Source organism: Triticum urartu, chromosome 1, assembly GCF_003073215.2.
Source record: "Triticum urartu cultivar G1812 chromosome 1, Tu2.1, whole genome shotgun sequence".
NCBI classification, from domain to species: domain Eukaryota; kingdom Viridiplantae; phylum Streptophyta; class Magnoliopsida; order Poales; family Poaceae; genus Triticum; species Triticum urartu.
Window position 1 is genome coordinate 503,232,741 of NC_053022.1, and position 24,864 is coordinate 503,257,604.

Genomic DNA, 24,864 nt, shown 5'->3' on the forward strand with positions numbered 1-24,864 from the left:
CAGCTGATCGAAGTTTAGTTAAATTCAAATATGACGCCGTTCTCCTCGGTGCCCTCGTGAATACCATGTTCTTATAACACACACGCTTCCAGTCACAGTCAAGAATATCTTGCCACCCAATATCCGACAAATACTAGTGCAGTCGTGTGATTTTTGTAACATCATTTTTCACAAGGTGATCGATCCAAACATGTTGGATGACCTACAGCCAGACATGGTGAGACTACATGCAATGTAGAGATGATATTTCCTTCATCGTTCTTGGGTATCATAGTTCATCACATTGTGCATATGAGATAAGATGTACAACCGTGTATTCTTACATAGCACATATCCCTTTTAATCACTAGTAGAAAAAAGGGTCAAATGTGAAGCACATTAGTGCCGGTTTGAATTTGAGCCGGCACTAATGTGTGCATTAGTGCCGGTTCCAACGGCTAGCTGGCCGCTCTCATTAGTACCGGTTCGTGGTGAATCTTTAGCACCGGTTCGTGCCACGAGCCGGTACTAAAGTGAGTGGTGGCAGGATGTTGTCAGTCCGGGGCCCCTCCAGCACCTTTAGTACCGGGTCGTATCACGAACCGGTACTAAAGGTCGTCCTACATTGACCCTTCGTCCACCCGAGCTCGCTCTGTCCTTCCCCTTTCCCCTCTCCTCTCTGTTCTTTTCCCCCTTCCTCTCAAGCTCATCACACATTTTGCCCAAAATTTGTCAAGATTTGAAGGCTCCCATCCATTCAAATAATCATAAAGGTTAGCAACTTTGTCCTTTCATCTCTCATTGCTAGATTAGCTCGTGCAATGCTTTATATAGTGATTGATTTTTGAGTTTACTAATTTGGGAGGAATTATATATATGTGCTAGTATTTGATTTATATGCAATTTGAGGTCAAAAATAACACTTAGTTTGCATATGTAGGTGTGGTTTACTTAGTACCTTCTAAATCTCCGTCGTAACCACCGTCGATCATTCGCAACGTCCCGTCGCCGGCACCACCTTGTGGTGAGCCTCTTGTTCATGAAGTTTTATATAAAAAATTGATGTTTGTGTGATTTGGATATATAGTTACTCGTATAATTATCTTACCCATACGTTGTTTGTTATACATAGTGCCATGGTTTTGATATCCATCCCCGTCGGCCCTTGTCCGGGTTATGATTCAAATGTGGTATATTCTCTTTTAAAACTATTCATTGCATTTCGTGTTTATGACAAATTATGCCCATCAAGTTGACATAGATATTTGTATGTAGGAGGTAGTTGAACCGGAAATTCCAACCGACCCTATTGTCAAGAGGTTAAATTTAGTTGAAAGAGAAAACGAGGATTTGAAGGAAAAATTGAAAAGAATTGAGGGGGAGAACATGGAATTGGAGTTGCATGTTGCCGATGTCGTCGATGATCACAAGATTAAGATGGAGAAAATGCACTTGAAGATTAGAAAGATTACTAAATATGCCATTCATAGTGAGGCTTGATATCATTATGCTGTTGGATCAACTGTTACCTTAGTTGCGATATTGATCACATTTGTTGTTGCATTTAAATTCTTTAGCTAGAGAGTTATTTGTTTGTTGCATTTAAGTGTTGTATGATCTTTATGTATGAACTTTATGTATTGTATTAATTTGGTGTTTTCGGTGCTGTGTATGAAAGATGAGCCAGCAATGGATGTACGATGACCGATGCTCTCCCGAGTTCATTAATGGCGTGCGTACTTTTCTGCTTGCGGCTGAGGCAAACAAGTGGGCGGATGGTTTTATGCCTTGTCTATGTGCTGGCTATAAGAATGGTCACAATTACTCTACGTCAAGAACCATTCACGTCCACCTGTTTGAGTCCGGTTTCATGCCCCACTATAATGTTTGGACCAAGCATGGAGAAAGAGGGGTTATGATGGAAGACAATGAAGAAGAAGAGGACGACGACAGCTATCCTGGCCATGGGTTCTATCGTGGTTTTGTCACGGCAGATGTCCTAGAGAAAGGACTTAGTCGTGGAGCCATCGCGACGGGTTAGCTTGAAGGGGTTAAAGCAGACACAAGGACGCAAGAGAGTTTATACTAGTTCGGCCACTTCGATGAAGGTAAAAGCCTACGTCTAGTTGTGATGGAATTGATGGGTGTTTCGATGACTAGGGAGCAAACAAGCTTCGCCTATGTCTCGAGTTGTTGTCTGTTGTCCTTGAACCGCCGCTGGGTCGTCCCCTTATATACATGGGTGACGCCCGTCGGTTTACAGAGTCCCAACACCGGCTCATAGATGTGTCCGGTTTGGTCTCTACTTATTCCTAACTTACAATACAAGTTACATATTGACGCCGGTTTACGGCTACAGGCTCTCAACCGATTATGGGTCTTGATCCCTCATCTATCTTCATGGGCTTTAACCTGCTTAACTACTGATGAAGTTAATCCGGCCCAGATAGGCCGGTTTACGCCCAGTAGTAATATCCCCAACATTAGGCCCCAGATTGATTTGAACAGGTTCATGTCAATCCTTAGCAAAAATTTCATCTTCAACATCTTCTTGTAGTTTGGTGAACTGCCGTGATGTCATCTTCTCTCATTGCTGTAAACCGGCGTGACGTCATCTGTCATAAAGAAATTATCCATGATACCTTCTTGTTTAATAGATCTGCGATAATCGAGGCGACAGCTCTGTTTCCAAACTTGCGGCCCCTTGATTTTCGCGCCTGATCCTTGTCCCTTACTTTATAAATAGGACCGAAGGGTCATTTATTTTTTCCCCTTCGTGCCCTTCTGCTTCATCTTCCTCGCGTCGCCCAGTCTTCGGAGCTCCGCCGCCGCCGTCGACCTCTGCACCAACCTTGGCCGCTGCATCACCCTGAGCGTACCAGAGCACCGCGGCGACCTTCCGCTTCTTCCTCAGCTCCGGTAAGTCTTCTATCCTTTCCATCATAGATCTGTTCTAGGGTTTCCATGTTCTCCCGTGTTCATCGCTTGCTTCTTGTTCATATGATAGATCCTTAGACGAGTCTGTGAATCTTCGCTCTGTGTAGCAGTAGTTTTTATCCTCTGTTTTCACTTTCACATATTGAGACCATAGATCTTATCCGTACTTTCGCTTATTGATTCGGCACTGCTCCTTTTGGGCCTTGAATATTTATATCCTTTATAAACATGTTCCAGATCCAAAGCTGTAGTATAATCTTGTGAAATCTGTTTTTGTGTACTTACTCATCTGCAGTCTTGACTGTTCAATGCTTAGACCAGGCGGTTTAACTTTGTAGAATTTTTTTACAAACCGGTATATACCATTAGTCCCCTTGTTGAACCGCCGGATGTTGGTTGCTTCATGAAACTCCGGTTCAGATAATTCTATTTCCGGTTTAACAGTGCCCATACCAACGTACCTTGATCAAATGCATTTTTGAACCGGGATCTTCTGCCTTGTAGATTCCATCATGGCCAAGCAAGTATATGAGTGCAATTGGGTTCCTTCTCGCGTCACAGAAGATCAACTGAACGATCTAGTCCTGATTGGCGCTTTAGGCAGCAAAGATATCATCCATTGGAGGGCTCCTGGCAAAGAATGCCCTCCCACACCTCGAGAAGGAGAGGTTGTTGTTTTCGTAGATCACTTAGCCTGGGGCTTTAAGCCGTCCGGTTCTAAATTTTACCGGGATGTTTTAGCCGATTTCCAACTCCATCCGCAAGACACTGGCCCCAACTCTGTTACAAATATGTGCCACTTCCAAGTACTCTATGAGGTGTTCTTTCAAGAGGAGCCCACAGTGGAATTATTCAGAGATCTTTTCCATCTAAACCGCCGTACCGAGTTTACTGATGGCTCTAATACGGAGTTGGGTGGCATGGCAATTCAGAAAAGGAAAGAGGTCACATACCCTCATGCCAAGCTGCACAGTCACCCCAAGGAGTGGAATCAGACATGGTTCTACTGCAAAGACACCTCCCCTGCTGGTGAGAATCCCTTGCCTGGCTTTCGTCCGGAGCGGCTCAGCAATACACACCCTTTTCCTCAAAGATTGACTGCCCAGGAGAGAAGCAAATATGCTCCCCAGCTGTCAAAGCTCAGAGCCTTTATGGCCAACGATTTAACCGGGGTTGATCTCGCTCGCTGTTGGATATCATGGAGCATACTGCCCCTTAGTCAGCGCTCCGATTTGATGTGCGAGTATACTGATAGTGTTGATGACCAACTGCGACATTCAAAACTCCAACTCTCCGGTGAAGAAATCACAGAGGCTGTGCGCAAGATACTGAATGAACCGGAACACGTCTGTGCTAGAACCGGCCTGCTTCCCTTCTGTGCCACCAACAAACCGCCAGCTGTAAGACTTTGATTTTTCTCTTTGCTGAATCTGTTATTGATATGTCTGGTCATTGTTTGTAATATTAGTGTCTGCATAATCAGGGCGATGATCCGTTTTGGAGCAAAAAGCTGCCGCAGGAGAAACCAGAGAAACCAGAGAAACCGGAAAGAGCAACCCGGCAAAAGACTAAGGCTGTGAAGAAGACTGCTCACAGGAAAAGAACCACTGCATCTTCTAATCCAGCCCCTGATGATGAGGTGGATAATCCGGACTTTGAGGTAGAGCTTGACTCACTTGGTTTATTTTTCATGCGTCTTATTGATGATGATATTTGTCAGGATGATGCCGAAGCCAGCCACGCGGATGTTGCAGAGGTAATTATTCTCTCTTCTGATTCAGAAACTTTGCCTTCACAAAAAATCCGTCAGGCAAACCGGAAAGTTAAATTTTCTCATCCTCTTGCTTATTTGGATCCTAAACTTCTTATGAAGACTCAACAACACGAAGCTCGCCGCACCACCCGGCACAGCGGCCAGGTAGTTACCTCCGCCGGTTTACCGAACAGTCCGATTCGGAAACGTCATTACGAGGTCTCTAATTCGCTTGTCAGTGCTTTTCCTACAGCGTGCTGCTTTCGTCAACCTCTTAATCCGCCTGACTCCGATTACTAGGTTATTTCCCACTCATCTTCTGGCGAGTCATCGGCTACTCAGCTCCCACCGCTCAAAACGGTGCTTGGGTAAGCTATATTTATTGTGATGTTTGCAGTACCTTGCCTTAGAACACATGCTGTATTTAATTTGGTTATTCTTCTCAGGGCCAAACCTAGGCCAAGCAAGAAGGCTCGCCTGGACAAAGCAGCCGAAGAAGATGTCATTCTTGAAGCGGCTATCTCTGAGGATATTCCCAACAATCCACCGCAGCCAGATGATGATCTTATTGCTGAAGAGAGACCTACTGATACCTCAGGTCCTATCCATCAGCCCACAGGTTCCATCCAGATTGAAAGCTCCACCGGTCCAGCAAAACCTACTGACAAGCCAACAGCTCCAGTGCAAACCGGCGGTACCAAGGATGATGAGGTTGTCATTACTGGCACTGGCCATACTGAGCCAAGCAACCCTGTCGCTTTATCCAAACATTCTGCCAAGGAAGAATTTGCTGCTTTTGGCAAAGGCACGTGGAACGCTGATCTGACGACTTACGCTGCTCTGAACGCCCAAGATATCCATTCCGGCTATCTGAACCGGCTGTATACCAGCCGTGACTACGAAGCCGGTCTGGTTAATATGATGAAAGATAAATATGAGGTAACTTCCATATGCTCCTTCCTGCTTGTATGCTTTTATTCTTGCTGACTCTCCTAGCCCCCAAGGGCCGGTTTGAACTATTCTTTCAAACCGGGACTTAATAATATAAATCTTGATGCTTTGAAATTTGCTGATGTAGCCCCCAAGGGCCGGTTCAACTTAGCGTAGTTAAACCGGTGCTTTAAGTAATTGAAACTGTCGCATCAGAATACCTATGATCAAATAGCCATTAGCCCCCAAGTGCCAAGTTGAATGCTTGTATTGATCTTGGGACTTTGTAAACAATTGAAAGATGAAGATCGTATACGCATTAGCCCCCAAGTGCTAATCGCATAACTTGTTATGTGGTTGGTACTTGAATCCTTCTACCGATTTGTTGAAACATATATCTGTATGCCCGCAGGCGGAGCTGAAGCGAAAGAAAACCAAGTCATCGATCTGCAAGAAAACCTGAAAACCCAACAGGCTGAAACCTCCAAAGCAAAAGAGGAATTGGCCAGTGCCTTAAGCGCCATGGAACAACTTAAGGAGAACTTCAAGAAGAAACGGGCGGATTGGGCCACTGAAAAATCCGCTTTGATCAAACGAGCAGAGGATGCCGAGGCTGCACTAAAACCGGTGACGGATGAACTGACCAGCATAAAGCGGCACGTTCATGCCATGACCACTGCTATCTTTGGTAAGCCAGCTTGCCTTCTGAATTGGTTCTGCCTTCTTATAGAGTCGCCGGTTTATTAACCCTTTATGGTATTTCAGGGACACGCATTGGTCATTTGGGGTCAGATGTGCGGAAGAAATTGAAAGCCGCCTATACATTGGTTGAACAATTGTATACTAGTGCTTAGCGGATCATCTGTACCGCGTCTCATAACAAACCGGCGCCCAGTTTGATTCAAGATACTCTAATGAAACTGTCAGTGCTTCCTGCCCGGGTTGAAGAGCTGAAGAAATCTGCTGCTCGAACCGGTGCAATCAATGCTTTAATCCGGGCAAAAGCCTAGGTGCCGGATTTTGATCCTATTGAAGCGGCTCAGGGTTATCCCAGCTTGAAGGAAGACGGGTCAGAATTTGGTGAAGCGGATTTGCGAGCCATAAACCGGGAGGTACGTCCGCTAGCTTGTCAACTGGCTGAGGAAGCAGATTTGTCTCATTATCAAGCCCAATATGACAGCCAGAACAAGCGAATAGCTGCACCAATCCATGAATCGGAAAATCTGATCCCTCCAATCCGTAAGCATACTTACGCTCCCGATATTGACCCGTCTTCGCTAATCCATGACGAAGCTGATTTTCAAGCATTAATGGGAATCGACTGGACAACTGTGGATTTCCAGCCACTGGGTAGAGAAACGGAAGCTGAAGCGGCGCAGGATGACCCACAACCATCAGGCCAGGCTGGTGGCCAAGCTTAAACCGGAAGCCGGTTTTAAAACTGCCTCTCCTTTGTGAAAAACAATTATGTTATTATGGGCACCATGTTGCCTTGTAATAGGCTAGCTGATACCTTTGATGTTGATATGCCTTCGTGCATAACTTGTTCTTCCTGTGGTAATGAACCTTCCAAAACACTTTCTGAAATAAGAAATTCGTTAAGTGCCACCGCGGCTGTACCGTCAGGCGGAATATGATGTCTGTATATATAAAGTCAAAACATCCAAAACAAAATTTTAAGTATACGATCAAAATTTTGAGATACATAATACCTGCCACCGTTGAGTGTGAAGTTGGCTTGGCCAACCTTGAAGCGGAGTTTTGCAAACCCACGCTGTTGGAGGAAATAACAACTCCTGTATATGTATATAACGCTGGTTACCATGTAAACCGTGCCGGGTTATAATAAACACTGTGTTACTCCATAAGAGGATGTTAACAACAAGGATCAAACCGGACAAATAGTCTCCGGATTGACGTGAACTGTGTTCCGTCAATTGATTGGTTAAAAAACTTTGTCGGTTTAAAGAACACAATAAAAAGCAAAAAAACCCCTTCAAAGAAAAGTATGAAGCAAAAGCAATGACAAAAAGGTTTGCCAAAAAGATTTATTTAAGCTGATCAAATGGCATTACCATGGCCAAACGAGACCAAGCTCCCGTTAGGTGTAACTATGGTTCTAGTTAGCCAGGTCCCCAAGTGATTCTTGTGGCATTTATGGTGACCAAATGGCGTGGTCATGGTTTGGGTTCGACCAAGCCCCCAAGTGATTCTGTGGCCTTAGGCCGATCAAGAGGCATGACTGGTTCAGACATGACCAAGTCCCCAAGTGATCTGGTGGCTCTCGCCTATCAAGAGGCATGGTATTGGTTCGGACACGACCAATCCTCCAAGTGATATAACACAATGCTTTTAGCAAAGCGAACTCAAGGGGTAAACCGGAGGCCGCTTTAGAGCAACTCCGTGTAACCTCACATGATGTAAAAGAACAGATACCCCGCTTTAGCTGAGGTTCCGGTTTATTATATTTACTCATAATATATACATTGTCGTAATATGTACATAAGTATAGCCAATGGCTCAGGTATAGTAAGGCCGAAGATGAGCTATATTCCACGGCCTGTTAGTCTCCTCCTCTGATGTGCATGAGTCCTTATGCTCTTGAATATCGATCAGATAGTACGACCCATTGTGCAGATTCTTACTGACCACGAAAGGCCCCTCCCAAGGTGGGGATAGCTTATGCATATCAGTCTGATCTTGGATGAGCCGAAGCACCAAATCTCCTTCCTGAAAGGCTCTGGTTCTGACCCGACGACTGTGATAACGACGAAGATCCTGCTGGTAAATCGCCGATCGGGCGGCTGCGATGTCACGCTCTTCATCCAATCAGTCCAAAGCATCTTGCCATGCTGTCTCGTTGTCCGCTTCAATATAAGCCGTGACACGAGGTGAGTCATGACAGATATCACTAGGGAGAACCGCCTCCGCTCCATAAACCATGAAGAACAGTGTGTATCCTATTGATCTATTGGGTGTTGTATTGATGCTCCATAACACAGATGGTAATTCTTCTACCCAACAACCCGGCGTTCTCTGCAAAGGAACCATGAGCCGGGGCTTGATGCCTCTCAAGATCTCTTGATTAGCTCTTTCTGCTTGACCATTGGACTGTGGATGTGCCACTGATGAAACGTCGAGCCGGATATGCTCCCGTTCGCAGAACTCCTTCATAGCACCTTTGGACAAATTGGTACCATTATCTGTGATAATACTGTGTGGAAAGCCAAACCGGAAAATCACCTTTTTGATGAACTAAACCGCCGTGGCCGCATCACACTTGCTAACAGGTTCTGCCTCTACCCACTTTGTAAACTTGTCAACCGCCACCAGGAGGTGGGTCTTCTTATCTTTGGACCTTTCGAAAGGCCCAACCATATCCAGCCCCCAAGTCGCAAACGGTCAAGTAATTGGAATCATTCTCAATTCTTGAGCCGGTACATGAGCACGTCTTGAAAACCTTTGGCAACCATCACATCGTCTGACCAGATCCTTCGCATCAGCATGAGCAGTTAAACAATAGAAACCATGGCAAAACGCTTTAGCCACCAGAGACTTTGAACCGGCGTGGTGACCACAATCTCCTTCGTGGATCTCATGCAAAATGTCACGGCCTTCTTCAGGAGACACGCAACGTTGAAAAGCTCCTGATACACTGCAATGATGCAACTCACCGTTGATGACAGCCATGGACTTGGATCGCCGGATTATCTGCCGGGCCAGAATCTCATCTTCTGGCAACTCGCCCTGGTTCTTGTACGCCAGGTAAGGAAGCGTCCAATCCAGAATAACATGAAGAACTGCCACCAATTGAGCCTCCGGATCAGGAATAGCCAAATCCTCTTCACCAGGGATCTTCACCGATGGGTTGTGCAGCACATCCAGAAAAACATTGGGCGGGACCGGTTTGCGCTGAGAGCCCAGCCGGCTTAAAGCGTCCGCCGCTTCATTTTTCCGCTGGTCTACATGTTCCACCTGATAGCCTCTGAAATAACCTGCAACAATATCCACCTCACGACGATATGCTGCCATGAGTGGGTCCTTGGGGTCCCAAGTGCCAGACACTTGCTGAGCCACAAGGTCCGAGTCACTGAAGCACTTAACTCGACTTAGATTCATCTCCTTAGCCATCCGGACACCATGGAGCAAGGCTTCATACTCATTGTTAGTACAAGGGAACATTAAACGGAGAACATAACAAAACTTATCACCTCGTGGGGAAGTTAATACGACTCCAGCCCCCGAGCCTTCCAACTGCCTGGATCCGTTAAAATGGATGGTCCAATATGTATGATCCGGCTTTTCTTCAGGTGCTTGCATTTCTGTCCAATCATTGATGAAATCAACAAGTGCTTGAGACTTAACCGCTGTCCGAGGCACATACTTCAAACCGTACGGCCCCAGCTCTATAGCCCGCTTTGCAATCCGGGTAGTTGCTTCCCGGTTCTGGATGATATCTCCCAAAGGAACAGAACTGACTACCGTAATTGAGTGCCCTTGGAAATATTGTTTAAGCTTCCGGCTTGCCATAAAAACACCATACACCAGCTTCTGCCAATGTGGATACCTTTGCTTGGATTCAATGAGCACCTCGCTGATATAATAGACTGGACATTGAACCGGATGCTCCTTACCTGCCTCTTTTCGCTCCACCACAATAGCTACGCTGACCGCCCGAACATTAGCAGCAACATATAGCAGTAACGGCTCCTTGTCAATGGGAGCGGCGAGCACAGGCGGATTGGCCAATTGCCGCTTTAAGTCCTCAAATGCTTCATCAGCAGCAGAACTCCAGATAAACTGATCCGTCTTTTTCAACATCTGATACAAAGGGATTGCCTTCTCACCCAGGCGATTGATAAACCGGCTAAGCGCAGCAATCCGGCCTGCCAGGTGTTGAACATCGTTGATACACTTCGGTTTAGCTAGGGAGGTGATAGCCGTGATCTTCTCCGGATTAGCCTCAATTCCCCTGCTGGACACTAGAAAACCCAATAGCTTGCCCGTCGGTACACCAAAGACACACTTTTCCGGATTAAGCATCATCTTGTACGTTCTCAGGTTATCAAAGGTTTCTCTCAAATCATCAATCAGAGTCTCCTTCTCCCTGGATTTAACCACGATATCATCCACGTAAGCATGTACATTACGGCCAATCTGCTTGTGAAGACAATTTTGTACACACCGTTGGTAAGTTGCCTGGGCACTCTTGAGCCCGAAGGGCATAGACACATAGCAGAAGGCTCCAAAGGGAGTTATAAATGATGTCTTCTCCTGGTCCTTAACTGCCATTTTGATCTGATGGTAGCCAGAATAAGCATCCAAAAAACTTAAACGCTCACAACCCGCCGTAGCATCAATAATTTGATCAATACGGGGGAGGGCAAAAGGATCTGCTGGACAAGCCTTATTAAGATCCGTGTAATCCACACACATGCGCCAGGTGCCGTTTTTCTTAAGGACCAGCACTGGATTGGCAAGCCACTCAGGGTGGAAAACTTCAATAATAAAGCCAGCTGCTAAGAGCCTGGCTACCTCTTCTCCAATCGCCTTGCGTCTTTCTTCGTTAAACCGGCGGAGGAACTGTTTCACCGGTTTGTATTTAGGATCCGCATTAAGGGTGTGCTCAGCGAGTTGCCTCGGTACACCTGGCATGTCAGAGGGCTTCCATGCAAAAATGTCCCGATTCTCACGGATGAACTCGATGAGCGCGCTTTCCTATTTCGGATCCAAGTTGGCACTGATGCTGAACTGCTTGGACGAATCGCCAGGTACGAAGTCAACAAGCTTAGTTTCTGCTGCCGATTTGAACTTCAGGGCCGGATCATGCTCCGTAGTTGGCTTCTTCAACGGAGTCATGTCTGCTGGATCAACATTGTCTTTATAGTACTTCAACTCCTCGGTGGCACAAACCGACTCTACATAAGCCGCATCTCCTTCCTCGCATTCCAAAGAGATTTTGTGGCTTCCGTGAACCGTTATTGTCCCCTTGTGACCCGGCATCTTGAGCTGCAAATACACATAACAGGGCCGAGCCATAAACTTGGCGTATGCCGGTCGCCCAAACAGGGCATGATATGGACTTTGGATTTTCACCACTTCAAACGTCAATGTCTCCGACCTGGAATCATGATCATCCCCAAAGGCCACTTCGAGAGCTATCTTACCAATGGGATATGCTGATCTGCCAGGCACTACACCGTGGAACACCGTATTAGACGGTTTGAGATTCTTATCTGTTAGTCCCATACGACAGAAGGTCTCATAGTACAGGATGTTAATGCTGCTCCCCCCATCCATGAGCACCTTGGTGAAATTATAACCTCCCACCTGAGGCGCCACTACCAGAGCCAACTGACCCGGATTATCGACCTGGGGTGGGTGATCCTCTCTGCTCCATATGATCGGCTGTTTAGACCAATGTAGATAACGGGGTATGGCCGTTTCAACAGAGTTGACTGCCTGCCTCTGAACCTTCCGGTCCCGCTTGTCCAAGCTAGTGGTGAAGACATGGTACTGCCCACTACTCAACTGCTTTGGGTTGCTCTGGTAACCTGACTGTTGCTGCTGTTGGTTGTAACCACCCTGGTTGTTCTGACTATTTTGACCATTATGCCCGCCCGGATTACCATTAAATCCTGAACCGGAACTTCCTCCACCGTAACCCGGCCCGAACCCTGAGCCACCGCCAGATCCGTGATCATACCGGAAATTATTAGAATTCTTGAACTCCTGCATAATAAAGCAATCCTTCCAAAGGTGGTTTGCTGGCTCCTCCTTTGTCCCATGTCTTGGACAGGGCTGGCTTAGCAGATAGTTCAGGCGGTTTGGGTTAGGGTTGGGCGCTCCACTACGATTTTTCAGCCTACCCTTGCGTCGCTGGCCATTGTCCTGTGCGTTGGTATTAGCCACAAAATCCATGCTACCATCCGCTTTACGCTTGCCTCCTCCGCCATTGCCTACCCAGTGATGCTGCTGACCTTTGGAGCTGCTGTTCTTCTTCCCTTTCCCTGTCTTGTCATCATCAGATTCGGGATCCTTGGTATTATCAGAATCAGCATATTTTACCAAAGCGGCCATGAGGGTCCCCATGTCAGTGCAATGACGCTTCATCCGTCCCAATTTCAACTTCAGGGGCCCAAACCAGCAGTTGCCTTCTAGGGTTAATACTGCGGTGTCAGCATTGATGCGGTCTGAGGAATGCAACACTTGTGAAACCCGGCGCACCCAATGAGTCGTTGATTCTCCTTCCTCCTGGACGCATGCAGCTAAGTCCACTATCGACATAGGCTGTTTACAGGTATCCTTGAAATTGTTGATAAACCGGGCTCGTAATTGGGCCCATGAATTGATAGAATTAGCTGGCAAGCTTTTTAACCAAGTACGGGCCGTTCCTTCAAGCATCATGGTGAAGTATTTCGCACACGCCGTGTCATCCACATCCAGCATCTCCATGGCCATCTCATAGCTCTCCACCCATGTCTCCGGAGGTTGATCCGCCGTGTAATTTGGTACCTTGCATGGGCCTTTGAAATCCTTGGGCAGGCGCACATTGCGTAAAGCGGGAATAAGGCAAGGCACCCCCAAAGAACTAGAAGTAACACCAGGTTCGATCGAGATGGTTGGACGAACCGGCGTGAGCTGCCGAGCCTGATGCTGTGTGGCTAACTCGGCCTCCCTGCGCGCTCGGGCCCGGTTCACCACTTCCTGAGCGTCATCAGCACCACCCGTCGGGTTGTTGCCACGGGGTGCTCCACGTCGTTCATTACTCGACACTACTGGCTCATCCATATGTCTGCTATAGCTCCGGCTTGGACGGGGGGTCGAGTGGATCCGGCCGCGGCTGTACGAGTACGCTTCCTGTTGGGCCAAAGCTGTCCTCAGAAGTTCCTTGACCCGTCGCGTCTCTACCGCCTGCGGTGAGTCACCTTAAATTGGAATGGCCTCCAGTCATGCAGCAATGGCAACAAGATTGTCCATTGGGTTGGAGTAGTGACCCGGAGGTGTTAAAGCATCCTGAGGTATAACGGTGTTTTGACGAGGTGGGTCCATCTGACGGGGCTGAACTGGCGCACCGGTCCTAGGGGCTTCTGCCCGGTTCCCCTCCAGCGGATTGCCGGCTCTTGGTCCTGGAGTATTGAAAAGGTCTCTGGCCTCGAAAACTGGAGGTAAGCGGGATCGGTGCTTCCTCCTCATGACTTCATGCGACGCGCTCTGGTCCAACATAAGCCTGTAGGCCTGTGCGTCTAAAGCGGCCCGCTCCGCGGCCATCCTGGTATCCTCAGCTGCCAGATCCGTCTTGGCCTGGGTGTTTTGTTCCTTTACCTTTGCAATCTCCGCGTTGTGAGCGTCCTGATCTGGTGGATTAACTGCTGCCATAAGCACAGCCAACGCATCAAATAGTTCTGATAGAACCTAAGCCGGCGGGCGCACAGGGCCTCCTGCCCCGGCAGCCGTTGCCGCTGCTGAACTGGAGATCGTTGCCGCGGTTGTCGAAGAATGAAGCGCTGCTTGTGTTCTGGTCATGAATATTCCCACCCGGTTAGGTAGATCAGAGGGGTCCGGAATACTGTCGCCATCGGAACAGCTCTCAATCCGGCCATCTTGTAGCTGATAAAGAGATTCGGTTTCTCCAGTCGAAGATTCGTCACCGAAACAAACGGCAGTCGCCCCGTGAAGCTCCGATCCGTCATCATAACTCCCTCCATGGATCATTCCCACGAAGGCATGCTTCATGGCCGGTTTAACCCGGGCGGATCGCGCACGCTGAGCCGTCTCGACGAGGTCGGTGCAGATGTCCAGCTCAGGGCCCGGTTCACCGATCTTGCCAATGAAAACGTGAATGCTACCAAAGGGGACCCGGTACCCGTACTCAATTGAGCCGGCCTCGGGGGCCCAGCCTGCGTCGTCGATGTAGAGCTTGCCACAACGACTCTTAGTCATCCGGCCTACAACGTAGCCCTCGAGTCCTTCAAAGCGGCCCTCCAAGAACCGGAAACCATCGTGCGATAGCCCCATGGTGGGCGCCAACTGTTGTGGTTTTTTCACGGTAGATGTCCTAGAGAAAGGACTTAGTCGTGGAGCCATCGCGACGGGTTAGCTTGAAGGGGTTAAAGCGGACACAAGGACGCAAGAGAGTTTATACTAGTTCGGCCCCTTCGATGAAGGTAAAAGCCTACGTCTAGTTGTGATGGAATTGATGGGTGTTTCGATGACTAGGGAGCAAACATGCTTCGCCTATGTCTCGAGTTGTTGTCTGTTGTCCTTGAACCGCCGGCGGGTCGTCCCCTTATATACATGGGTGACGCCCGTCGGTTTACAGAGTCCTAACACCGGCTCATAGATGTGTCCGATTTGGTCTCTACTTATTCCTAACTTACAATACAAGTTACATATTGACGCCGGTTTACGGCTACAAGATCTCAACCGATTATGGGTCTTGAGCCCTCATCTATCTTCATGGGCTTTAACCTGCTTAACTACTGGTGAAGTTAATCCGGCCCAGATAGGCCGGTTTACGCCCAGTAGTAATATCCCCAACAGGTTCCCTGAATACGATGATACAACAATGAGGGAAGAAGCTGAGCCAGTAATGCGGGAAGAAGCTGAGCCGACAATGCGGGAAGAAGCTGAAGAAGAGGCATCGGATGAGCCCGTTGATGATCTAGGTCGGGCCATTGCCGATGCAAAGAGAAACTGTGCAAGTGATTTGGAGAAGAAGAAGTTGCAGCGCATGTTAGAGGATCACAAAAAATTGTTGTACCCGAATTGCGTAGGTGACAAGAAAAAGCTAGGCACCACACTAGAATTGCTACAATGGAAGGCAGAGAATGGTGTATCTGACAAGGGATTTGGAAAGTTGCTGGTAATGATAAAGAATATGCTTCCAAAGGACAACGAATTGCCCGAGAGTACGTACGAAGCAATGAAGGCTGTCTGCCCTCTAGGGTTAGAGGTGCAGAAGATACATGCATGCCCTAATGATTGCATCCTCTACCGCGGTGAGTACGAGGATTTGAACGCTTGCCCAGTATGCGGTGCATTGCGCTATAAGATCAGCCGCGATGACCCTGGTGATGTCGAGGGCGAGCGCCCTAGGAAGAAGATTCCTGCCAAGGTGATGTGGTATGCTCCTATAATACCACGGTTGAAATGTTTGTTCCAAAACAAAGAGCATGCCAAAGTGATGCGATGGCACAAAGAAGATCGTAAGAAAGATGGAAAGTTGAGAGTACCCGCTGACGGGTCGCAGTGGAGAAAAATCAAAATAAAGTACGGGAAGGAGTTTGCAGATGACGCAAGGAACGTATGGTTTGGTCTAAGCGCAGATGGCATTAATCCTTTTGGGGAGCAGAGCAGCAACCATAACACCTGGCCTGTGACTCTATGTTTGTATAACCTTCCTCCTTGGTTGTGCATGAAGCGGAAGTTCATTATGATGCCAGTGCTCATCCAAGGCCCTAAGCAACCCGGCAACGACATTGATGTGTACCTAAGGCCATTAGTTGAAGAACTCTTACAACTGTGGAATGGAACATGTGTATGTGCGTGGGATGAGCACATGGGGGAAGAATTTGACTTAAAGGCGTTGTTGTTCGTGACCATCAATGATTGGCCTGCTCTCAGTAACCTTTCAGGACAGACAAACAAGGGATACTGCGCATGCACGCACTGTTTGGACGATACCGACAGTATATATTTGGCTAATTGTAAGAAGAATGTGTACCTGGGACATCGTCAATTTCTTCCGAGCAGGCATCCCGTAAGAAAGAAAGGCAAGCATTTCAAAGGTGAGGCGGATCACCGGACGAAGCCTCGCCACCGTACTGGTGCTGATGTACATGATATGGTCAAGGATTTGAAGGTGGTCTTTGGAAAGGGTGCTGGTGGACAACCTGTTCCAAATGACGCTGACGGACGCGCACCCATGTGGAAGAAGAAATCTATATTTTGGGACCTGCCCTATTGGAAAGACCTAGAGGTCCGCTCCGCAATCGACGTGATGCACGCGACGAAGAATCTTTGTGTGACCCTGCTTGGCTTCTTGGGCGTGTATGGGAAGACAAAAGATACACCTGAGGCACGGGAGGACCAGCAACATATGCACAGAAAAGACGGCATACATCAGGGTCATGCAAGCTACGCTCTTACCAAAGAAGAGAAGGAAATCTTCTTTGAATGCCTGCTCAGTATTAAGGTACCGTCTGACTTCTCGTCGAATATAAAGGGAATAATAAACATGGCAGAGAAAAAGTTCAAGAACCTAAAGTCTCATGACTGCCACGTGATTATGACGCAACTGCTTTCGGTTGCATTGAGGGGGCTTCTACCGGAAAACGTTCGATTAGCCATTGTGAAGCTATGTGCATTCCTCAATGCAATCTCTCAGAAGGTAATCGATCCAGAAATCATACCAAGGTTAGAGAATGATTTGGTGCAATGTCTTGTCAGTTCGAGTTGGTGTTCCCACCATCCTTCTTCAACATCATGACACACGTCCTAGTTCACCTATGTGAAGAGATTAACGTTTTGGGTCCTGTATTTCTACACAATATGTTCCCCTTTGAGAGGTTCATGGGAGTCTTAAAGAAATATGTTCATAACCGTGCTAGGCCAAAAGGAAGCATCTCCAAGGGCCATGAAAATGAGGAGGTCATTGAGTTTTGTATTGACTTTATTCCTGACCTTAAGACGATTGGTGTTCCTGAATCGTGGCATAAGGGCAGACTGGATGGAAAAGGCATTCTAGGAGGGGAACAAATAATATGTATGGACGGACATTCTCTCACTGAAGCGCACTACACAGTTCTACAGAATTCCGCCTTGGTGGCTCCGTATATGGATGAACACAAGAATTTGCTACGGTCCAAACACCCGAAGCGGTCTGATGACTGGATTACACATGAACAAACCAGGAGTTTCGCCAGCTGGTTGCAGACACGTACCATGCATGACGCCTCTATTGAAGATGACCTGTACTTGCTGTCCCAGTTACCATCTTCGAATATAATGACTTTCAAAGGGTACGAGATAAATGGTAATACATTTTACACGATCGCCCAAGATAAGAAGAGCACCAACCAAAACAGTGGTGTCCGCTTTGATGCAGAAACCAAGACGGGAAAGGAAACATATTATGGTTATATACAGGACATATGGGAACTTGACTATCGACGTGGTTTGAAGGTCCCTTTGTTTCGGTGCAAATGGGTCAATATGACATGAGGCGGGGTAACGGAAGACCTGCAGTACGGAATGACAACAGTGGATCTCAACAATCTTGCGTATGCAGACGAACCATTCATCCTAGCCAATGATGTGGCACAGGTTTTCTATGTCAAGGACATGTCTACCAAACTTGGAAAAAGAAAAGATAAGGAAGCGAATGCATCGTACGATGAGCCAAAGCGGCACATAGTTCTTTCTGGGAAGAGAAACATCATGGGAGTGGATGACAAGACAGACATGTCAGGAGATTATGAGAAGTTTGATGAAATTGCTCCATTCACAGTGAATATTGACCCGAGCATCCAGTTAAATGATGAAGATTTTCCATGGCTACGGTGCAAGGGGACACAGAAGGCGAAGAAAAAGTTTCACACCCAAAGATCTGGGATGTGATCGGCTTCACTATCATCACTTTCTTCTGTGTTTCACACCCAAAGATCTGGGATGTGATCGGCTTCACTATCATCACTTTCTTCTGTGTTTCACACCCAGGAGGGAATCTCTGTAATAGTTAGGGTAGCTAATTATGTGTTTTGGCATTTGAAACGCGAAGAAATTTTATGTGCAAGCAAATTCTTTCATGCATTTACTGATTTTTTCAGCTAAATGACCCTAAAATTGAAAAGCATTTCAAATGAACTCAGAAAAGGTTGAAAATTGGCATGGTATCATAATTTCACCCACATAGCATGTGCAAAAATGTAGAGAGGGTTACCGCAAAAACTGAATGCACTTCGTGTACAAAATGGACAATCTCTTTCGAAGTATCAGGGTTTCGGACGAAAACTCATCCGTTACAAAGGCATTTCATTTTTTAAATAACCTAAGCATTACCAAATTAAATATAATGATAAAACACACTAATATTAAACATAAGAAAAAAGAATCACTGAAAAATCTATTTTCAAAGTTAAGTTACTCACAAACTAGTGATTCACACAAATTTCAAATAATTCAAAATTTAAACTATTCAAATTTGTAAACTACCGGTACTAACAGAAAGTTCGTAATTTTTTGTACCTAAAGCAAAAATATTCACAAAGAAACTCTAAATACAGCAAAAAACAACTCAAAAATAAATAAAACAAAAATAAATAAAGCAAAAAAAAAGAAAAAGCCCACCTACTGGGCCACAACGGCCTGCATATGACTAGAAACCCAAATTCTAGTTGGGCCAGGATGCAGGCCCGCTAGCCCAGTAGGCCCAACAGGGCATCGCAGCAGAGGTAGGCCCAGAAGGCCTGCTTAAGAGAGGAGCTCGAGACAGCAGCGACGGCGGGGCTTATAAGCAGGTGCGAGTGCCCCTTGGCTAGCGAGGTGGGACTAAACTTTTGTGCCCCTCGCCTGGCAGCGCACACACTTTAGTACCGGGTCGTGGCTCCAACCGGTACTAAAGGGGGGGCCTTTAGTACCGGTTGGCGCCACGACCCGGTACTAAAGGGGGTGTGGTTCCCACCGCTTCGCCTGGCCAAAACAGACCTTTAGTACCGGTTGGTGGCTCCAACCGGTACTAAAGGTGGGTTCTATATAAGAAAACACTTCAAAAAAATTGTCAGTTTCTCATCTCTCCCTGCTTCTTTCTCCTCTGCCCCGTCGCCGCCGCCCCTCGTCGCCATCCGTCGCCGTCCCCTTCGCCGCGCCGCGCCCCGTCACCGCGCCGCGCCCCGTCCTCCCATCATCCCCGCCCGGCCCGTCCCCGTCCCGTCCCCGTCGTCACCGCCCCGTCCCTGTTGCCATCTCCGTCTCTGTCCCCGTCCCCGTCGCCGCCCACCGTCGTCGCGCTTCGCCGGTGAGCTCCTGCCCCGGCCGCCAACCACACACACACACACACACATAGACACACACACACATTGTTATAGAATTGTTAGCAATCTTTCTATTTTTTAGTTATAGAATTATTAGAAATGTTAGTTTTAGTTATAGAAATGTTAGTTATATAGAAATATTAGAAATGTTAGTTATATAGAAATGTTTTTTAGTTATAGAAATATTAGAAATGTTAGTTTTAGTTATAGAAATATTAGAAATGTTAGTTTTAGTTATAAAATTTAGAATTTGCATATATGAAATCACAATCCATCATTTAAAAAATGTTACTTTACTTTTGCGGCATATAGTACTTGTTGTCGACGATGCCCGGCCCGCATCCTCGCCGTCGACCCGTTCGCGACGACGTCCTGCTTCAGAGGACCCATGTCCGGGACTGGGCTCCGCCGGGCTGGCACTGGGAGGTGCTACCTTCAGGGGCACGATGCTTGGTGAGGAACCCGGCCCCGGGTCCCGTTGTCGACCCTCATCTCCTTTGGTGGCGTTCGCGTGGGCCACTTTCGGTGCGGAAGGAACCGGCCCCGCCGGAGGTGGTACGTCGCCGTGTCAGGGAGGAGGACGAGCACGTCCATCGCTACATGGCTGCTATGGACATCAGGTTCTCCAATACCTGGCAGGTTCTTTGGGAAGATCACCCGAGCTATGATCCAGTGATGGTTCCTTCACTTTGGTTGTCCACCGCCTAGATTACTCTCTAGTATTCGATCTTTATTAGCTAGCTAGCTAGTGATGTATTCGATATATAATATTCAAGATGATTTATTCGAGATTACATATATTATTCGAGATGATGTATTCAAGATTATGTCTATTATTCGAGACGACGTATTCGAGATTATATTCGATGATGCTTATTATGTACTATGATTGATTCAGTTTTTCCTTATTAATTGATTGCATCCATGCATTGTAATTTGAATATATTTATTTTGGATTAGTTAAACAAAACCTATGGCGGACAATACCGGCAGAGAGGGAGAAGAGGCCCTGTTCAATATCATACGCAATCCTCGCGGGCCAGATGATGATCAGAATGAAGAAGATTATGACGGCTCCGAATATCTAAACAACACCGGGGAGGGTGATATGATATTCGATCGCGACGACCGAATTGATGAAGTCATGAACTATGAACATGACGAAGAAAATGTTGATCTTGAAACAACAAAGACCGGCGAGGTATATATATTTATATAAGCAGGCATCAGGTGATCATCACATGTTTTAAATGACTTGAAGATATATTAACGAATCGATCTTTCTTCTTTCAGCCATCCGGATAGAGCAAATCTTCAGGCAACAGGAAACGAGGCCCGAACAAAAAGTTGAAGGAGGGCGTAAAGTACAATATCGAGGCCATCAAACCTAATGGCGAACCATTAGCGCCTAAGAAGATTGCGGACAAGTTCATTCGTCTGTGTGGAGTTCTTGTGAAGGACCAACTCCCGATCTCCCTTCAAGAATGGAGAGAGCCAGCAAAGCCACGTCCAGGAGTTACTTTTGTCGATGACAGACAAAAACTTCTGCATTGGGAAACGCTCATGGAACATTTCACCCTACCAGATCATTTCACAGATGCAGATGTGGAGAAAGTCAAGGACGCTGCTCTTAGGAAGATGGCGGTTGCATTCAAGAACCACAAGATTCGTGAATGGGCCAAGTATGTAAAGGGAGGAAGGAAGACTCCAGTATTCGAGGGAACACTAGAGAAGCAAAGTGCTTATTGGGACAATTTCGTGAAATTCAAGGATTCAAAATTATCTAAGGAACGGTCAGGAATAAACAAGGCCAATGCCGCAAAAAAGGATAAGTTCCATAAGCTGGGGCCAGGTGGCTATGCGGTGGGAATGCCTAAGTGGGATAAGTCCGAGAAAGAGATGCTGGATGCAGGTGTCACTCCAGAAACATTGAGCTGCCCCCCCCAGGTGCAGGACATGGTTCTATGCGCATGGGGGGGAGTTGGACCCGAAGACAGGCAAAGTTTCGAAGAAGGCATGTCTGGACGGAGCCGAAGATAAGCTACTTGTTGCAATAGAAGAGGCTCGATCGGGGGTGTTCGAGCCCAACAGAGAGAACGACAAGCTTACGCGTGCCCTAGGAAATCCTGAACACCCGGGAAGAACACGAGGCATGGGAGCTATTCCGTGGTATGAGGGGTTTTTGGACTAGAACGCCGACTACAGAACCCGTGCGAGAAAGAAGATTGTGGAGGAGAAGAAGAGGAAGATGGAGGAGGAGCAGAGGAAGCTAGACTATGAACGCCTTCAAGGCCTAGAATCAGCGCACGCGGACTTGGCAGTCAAATTCCAGCGGCAGCAGGAGCAGATCGACTCACTTAGCCAGCAAAGGGGGTCTCAGCAGCTAGCGGATGATCCACCATTGGATAGCACCGTCCCATCCATGCCGAGAAGCAGCGTGGGTTCCGCCCCGGGCGACGCATTGCTGGATAGCTACCCAGTGGATGACATCATGGAGAACACTAACTGCGAGCTACACTTCAAAATGAAGAACATATCCATGAAGGTGGCGGACACCCTTGCTTTTACAAATCCCCCCGAGGCAACGTTCCATTGCAACCGATTCCACCGGGCTATGCTCGTGTCTTGGTTGATGAGGTGGTGGACCAATATTCGGGGCTAGAGCTTGACATTCCTGGAGGTGACGATGAGCACACACTGGGAGAGGCCAACCATCGTATCATTCTATGGAGAAAGGATTGCATCATCTTTCGAAAGCCACCGACACCGCGTCATTCGACTCCTCGTCGAAGTCCGCCACCGAGTCAGCAGACTCCCGCTCCTCCAAGTCCACCAACGCGTCAGGCCACTCCTCCTCCAAGTCCGGCACAGCTTCAGGCCACTCCTCCTCCAAGTCCGGCACAGCTTCAGGCCACTCCTCCTCCTCCAACTCAGCCACGTCAGCCGTCTTCGTCGCCTCAGCAATCACGGAAAAGAGCCGCCTCAGCTATGGTGCGTAGTGGTACAAGTCGAGGTAGTACTGGAGGTACAGGCGGAGGCAAGCGATTTCAATATGGTCCAAGCCTCGCGCCTCTTCCGCAGAGGCCTTACGACAAGTCCGAGGAGGAAAACGTAGCCATATCGAAGGCCGAGGTGGAAGCCCATTTTGCACCGAAACTGCCACCGCCGCCAAGGGAGAAAGTGCCTGTGGAAAAGATTGACCACTTCATTCGTATGGCTAGAGCACCAGCTCCCAAGCCTGTTGACACAGACTATGAGCGCCACATCAAGAAGTTAAATCGAGCACGTCTACAGAAAGAGGCGAGCTCGAGATCGAGCAAATCAGCTGGCAAAAGGAGCGGTAAAACCGTTCCCCAGCTGGGAGAACAGGCGGCAGAATCAATCCCCCCCGCTTGTTGTGCCAACAACACATGAGAGTAGGCGCGCCCAATATTATTGTGGGCAAACCATTAACGTTCCCGGGGTGGGCGATGTGGTAATAACCGAGGAGCATATTGAGCAGGCTGAAACAATCGGGATCACTGTTGGACAACTCCTCGATATCGAGCCCATGTCTCCAACTAGAGAGGAGGAAATAAAACGGAAATATGTCCGGGGCCAACCTTTGGTCGAGCCAGACGAGGTCAATAAGCTCCCAACGAGAATGTATGAATTGCATCAATGGTACATGGACATTACCAAGATTTCCAATCGAGAGTCCCTCATGGTGAATGTCAAGAAGGATCATTACTACCATGAGAAAGCTGTGACCGTTGAGTATTCAGAACTATTTCAGCTATACAATCAAGACGCACTCGACAAATCTATCGTTAGTTGCTATTGTCTGTAAGTGATTTCTTTCTGTAATTTAAGTCTCAAGCTAGCTGTAGTGATCATTTTGATCAATCCTTACCTGTAATTATCCTCACTATATTCTTTTCTGTGGTATTATGCAGGATGAAAATTTATGAAATGAAAAAAGGTGGACGCTATGGCATTGGGTTCATTGACCCAAATACCATTAATGAATACACATGGAAATTAGATTCATATTACGAAAAAAGTGTAGAGGAAAGCATGCTAGAGTTCTTCAAGCGCCTCAAATACAATGAAGATATACTACTTCCTTACAACTTCGAGTGAGTCACACTGTCTTGTACTACAAATTCTGTTTTTGCCTACTAGCTAGCTACATGTTTTTGCTTACATATTCCCGCTTAATTAAGACATGCAAACGTGTGTGCATGCAGATTTCACTGTATCTTGTTAATCATTAAAGTTGATGAAGGAACAGTTGAAGTACTAGACTCACTACTTAAGAAAGCAAGTGACTACACCATCGTGAAGGGGATAGTCAACAAGTAATTTCGGTCATTATTAACTATATCTCAGCCTATTTAATTAGTTCGTCATTTCCTGATAACAACTATTTAATAACCCATTTATTCATTTTCTTTGTCGGCGGGCAGGGCTTGGGCAAAGTTCACCACGGCCACTCCAGGCCCATGGAAATAAAATCTGAAATTGTATCGACCCCAGGTAAGTAATTAAGTAGTACTACCTAGCTGCCATCTCTTTAATTATCATGCTTGATTAATTATTATCTGATCAAATTCCATTCTCGTAAAGGCCCTGAAGCAGGCGCCGGGGAATAATCTGTGTGCATACTACGTTTGCGAGAACATTCGCATGATGGCGTCCGAAAGGAGTAGATCTCAAAGACAGGAGTGGGTACGTTTGTCAGAACACTATTCACAATTTTTACACCATTATCGATATCTAGTCACACAACTAATACACATGCATATTGATCTCCTTCTTAACAGTTCAAAGAGGTGCGGGAGAAGCTCCTAACAGAGGACCGCATAGAAGCAATTTAAGAGGAAATAGCGGGATTTTTGCTCGACCAGGTCATAGATCCCAAAGGAGAATACTACTACCCGCTACCGCCCCCATGAACCACTTCCAATTGTTATCGTGCTCCGAAGGCACCAATTAGGCTAATGCCACTGGCTCCCAAAGGAGCAGATCGGTTCTACTAGAAATTCTATTTATATATATGCATAACGTGTACAATATGTAGTATCATAAAATACCAGCAAACGAAAAAGAATTAAATGGAAAACACAAAATTAAATGAAAAATAAATCATAAACCCAAAACCCCCCAAACCTTTTAATACCGGTTGGTGACACCAACCGGTACTAAAGGGCTCCCTGCCTGCCCCCGAAGCTGGCTCGTGCCACGTGGTTA

General features: G+C 47.0%; 1 protein-coding gene across 1 annotated transcript; it reads left to right on the forward strand.

Annotated features, from left to right (window-relative positions):
- Positions 1-1,657: 1,657 nt before the first annotated feature.
- On the forward strand, positions 1,658-23,449 carry LOC125536742 (the record flags this gene model as incomplete). The annotated part of the gene is made up of 5 exons (XM_048699992.1): positions 1,658-1,958; positions 3,931-3,945; positions 15,226-15,905; positions 16,314-16,796; positions 23,135-23,449. Coding segments are annotated over exons 1-5 (1,794 nt in total), but the record flags the coding sequence as incomplete, so codon positions are not given.
- Positions 23,450-24,864: the final 1,415 nt, after the last annotated feature.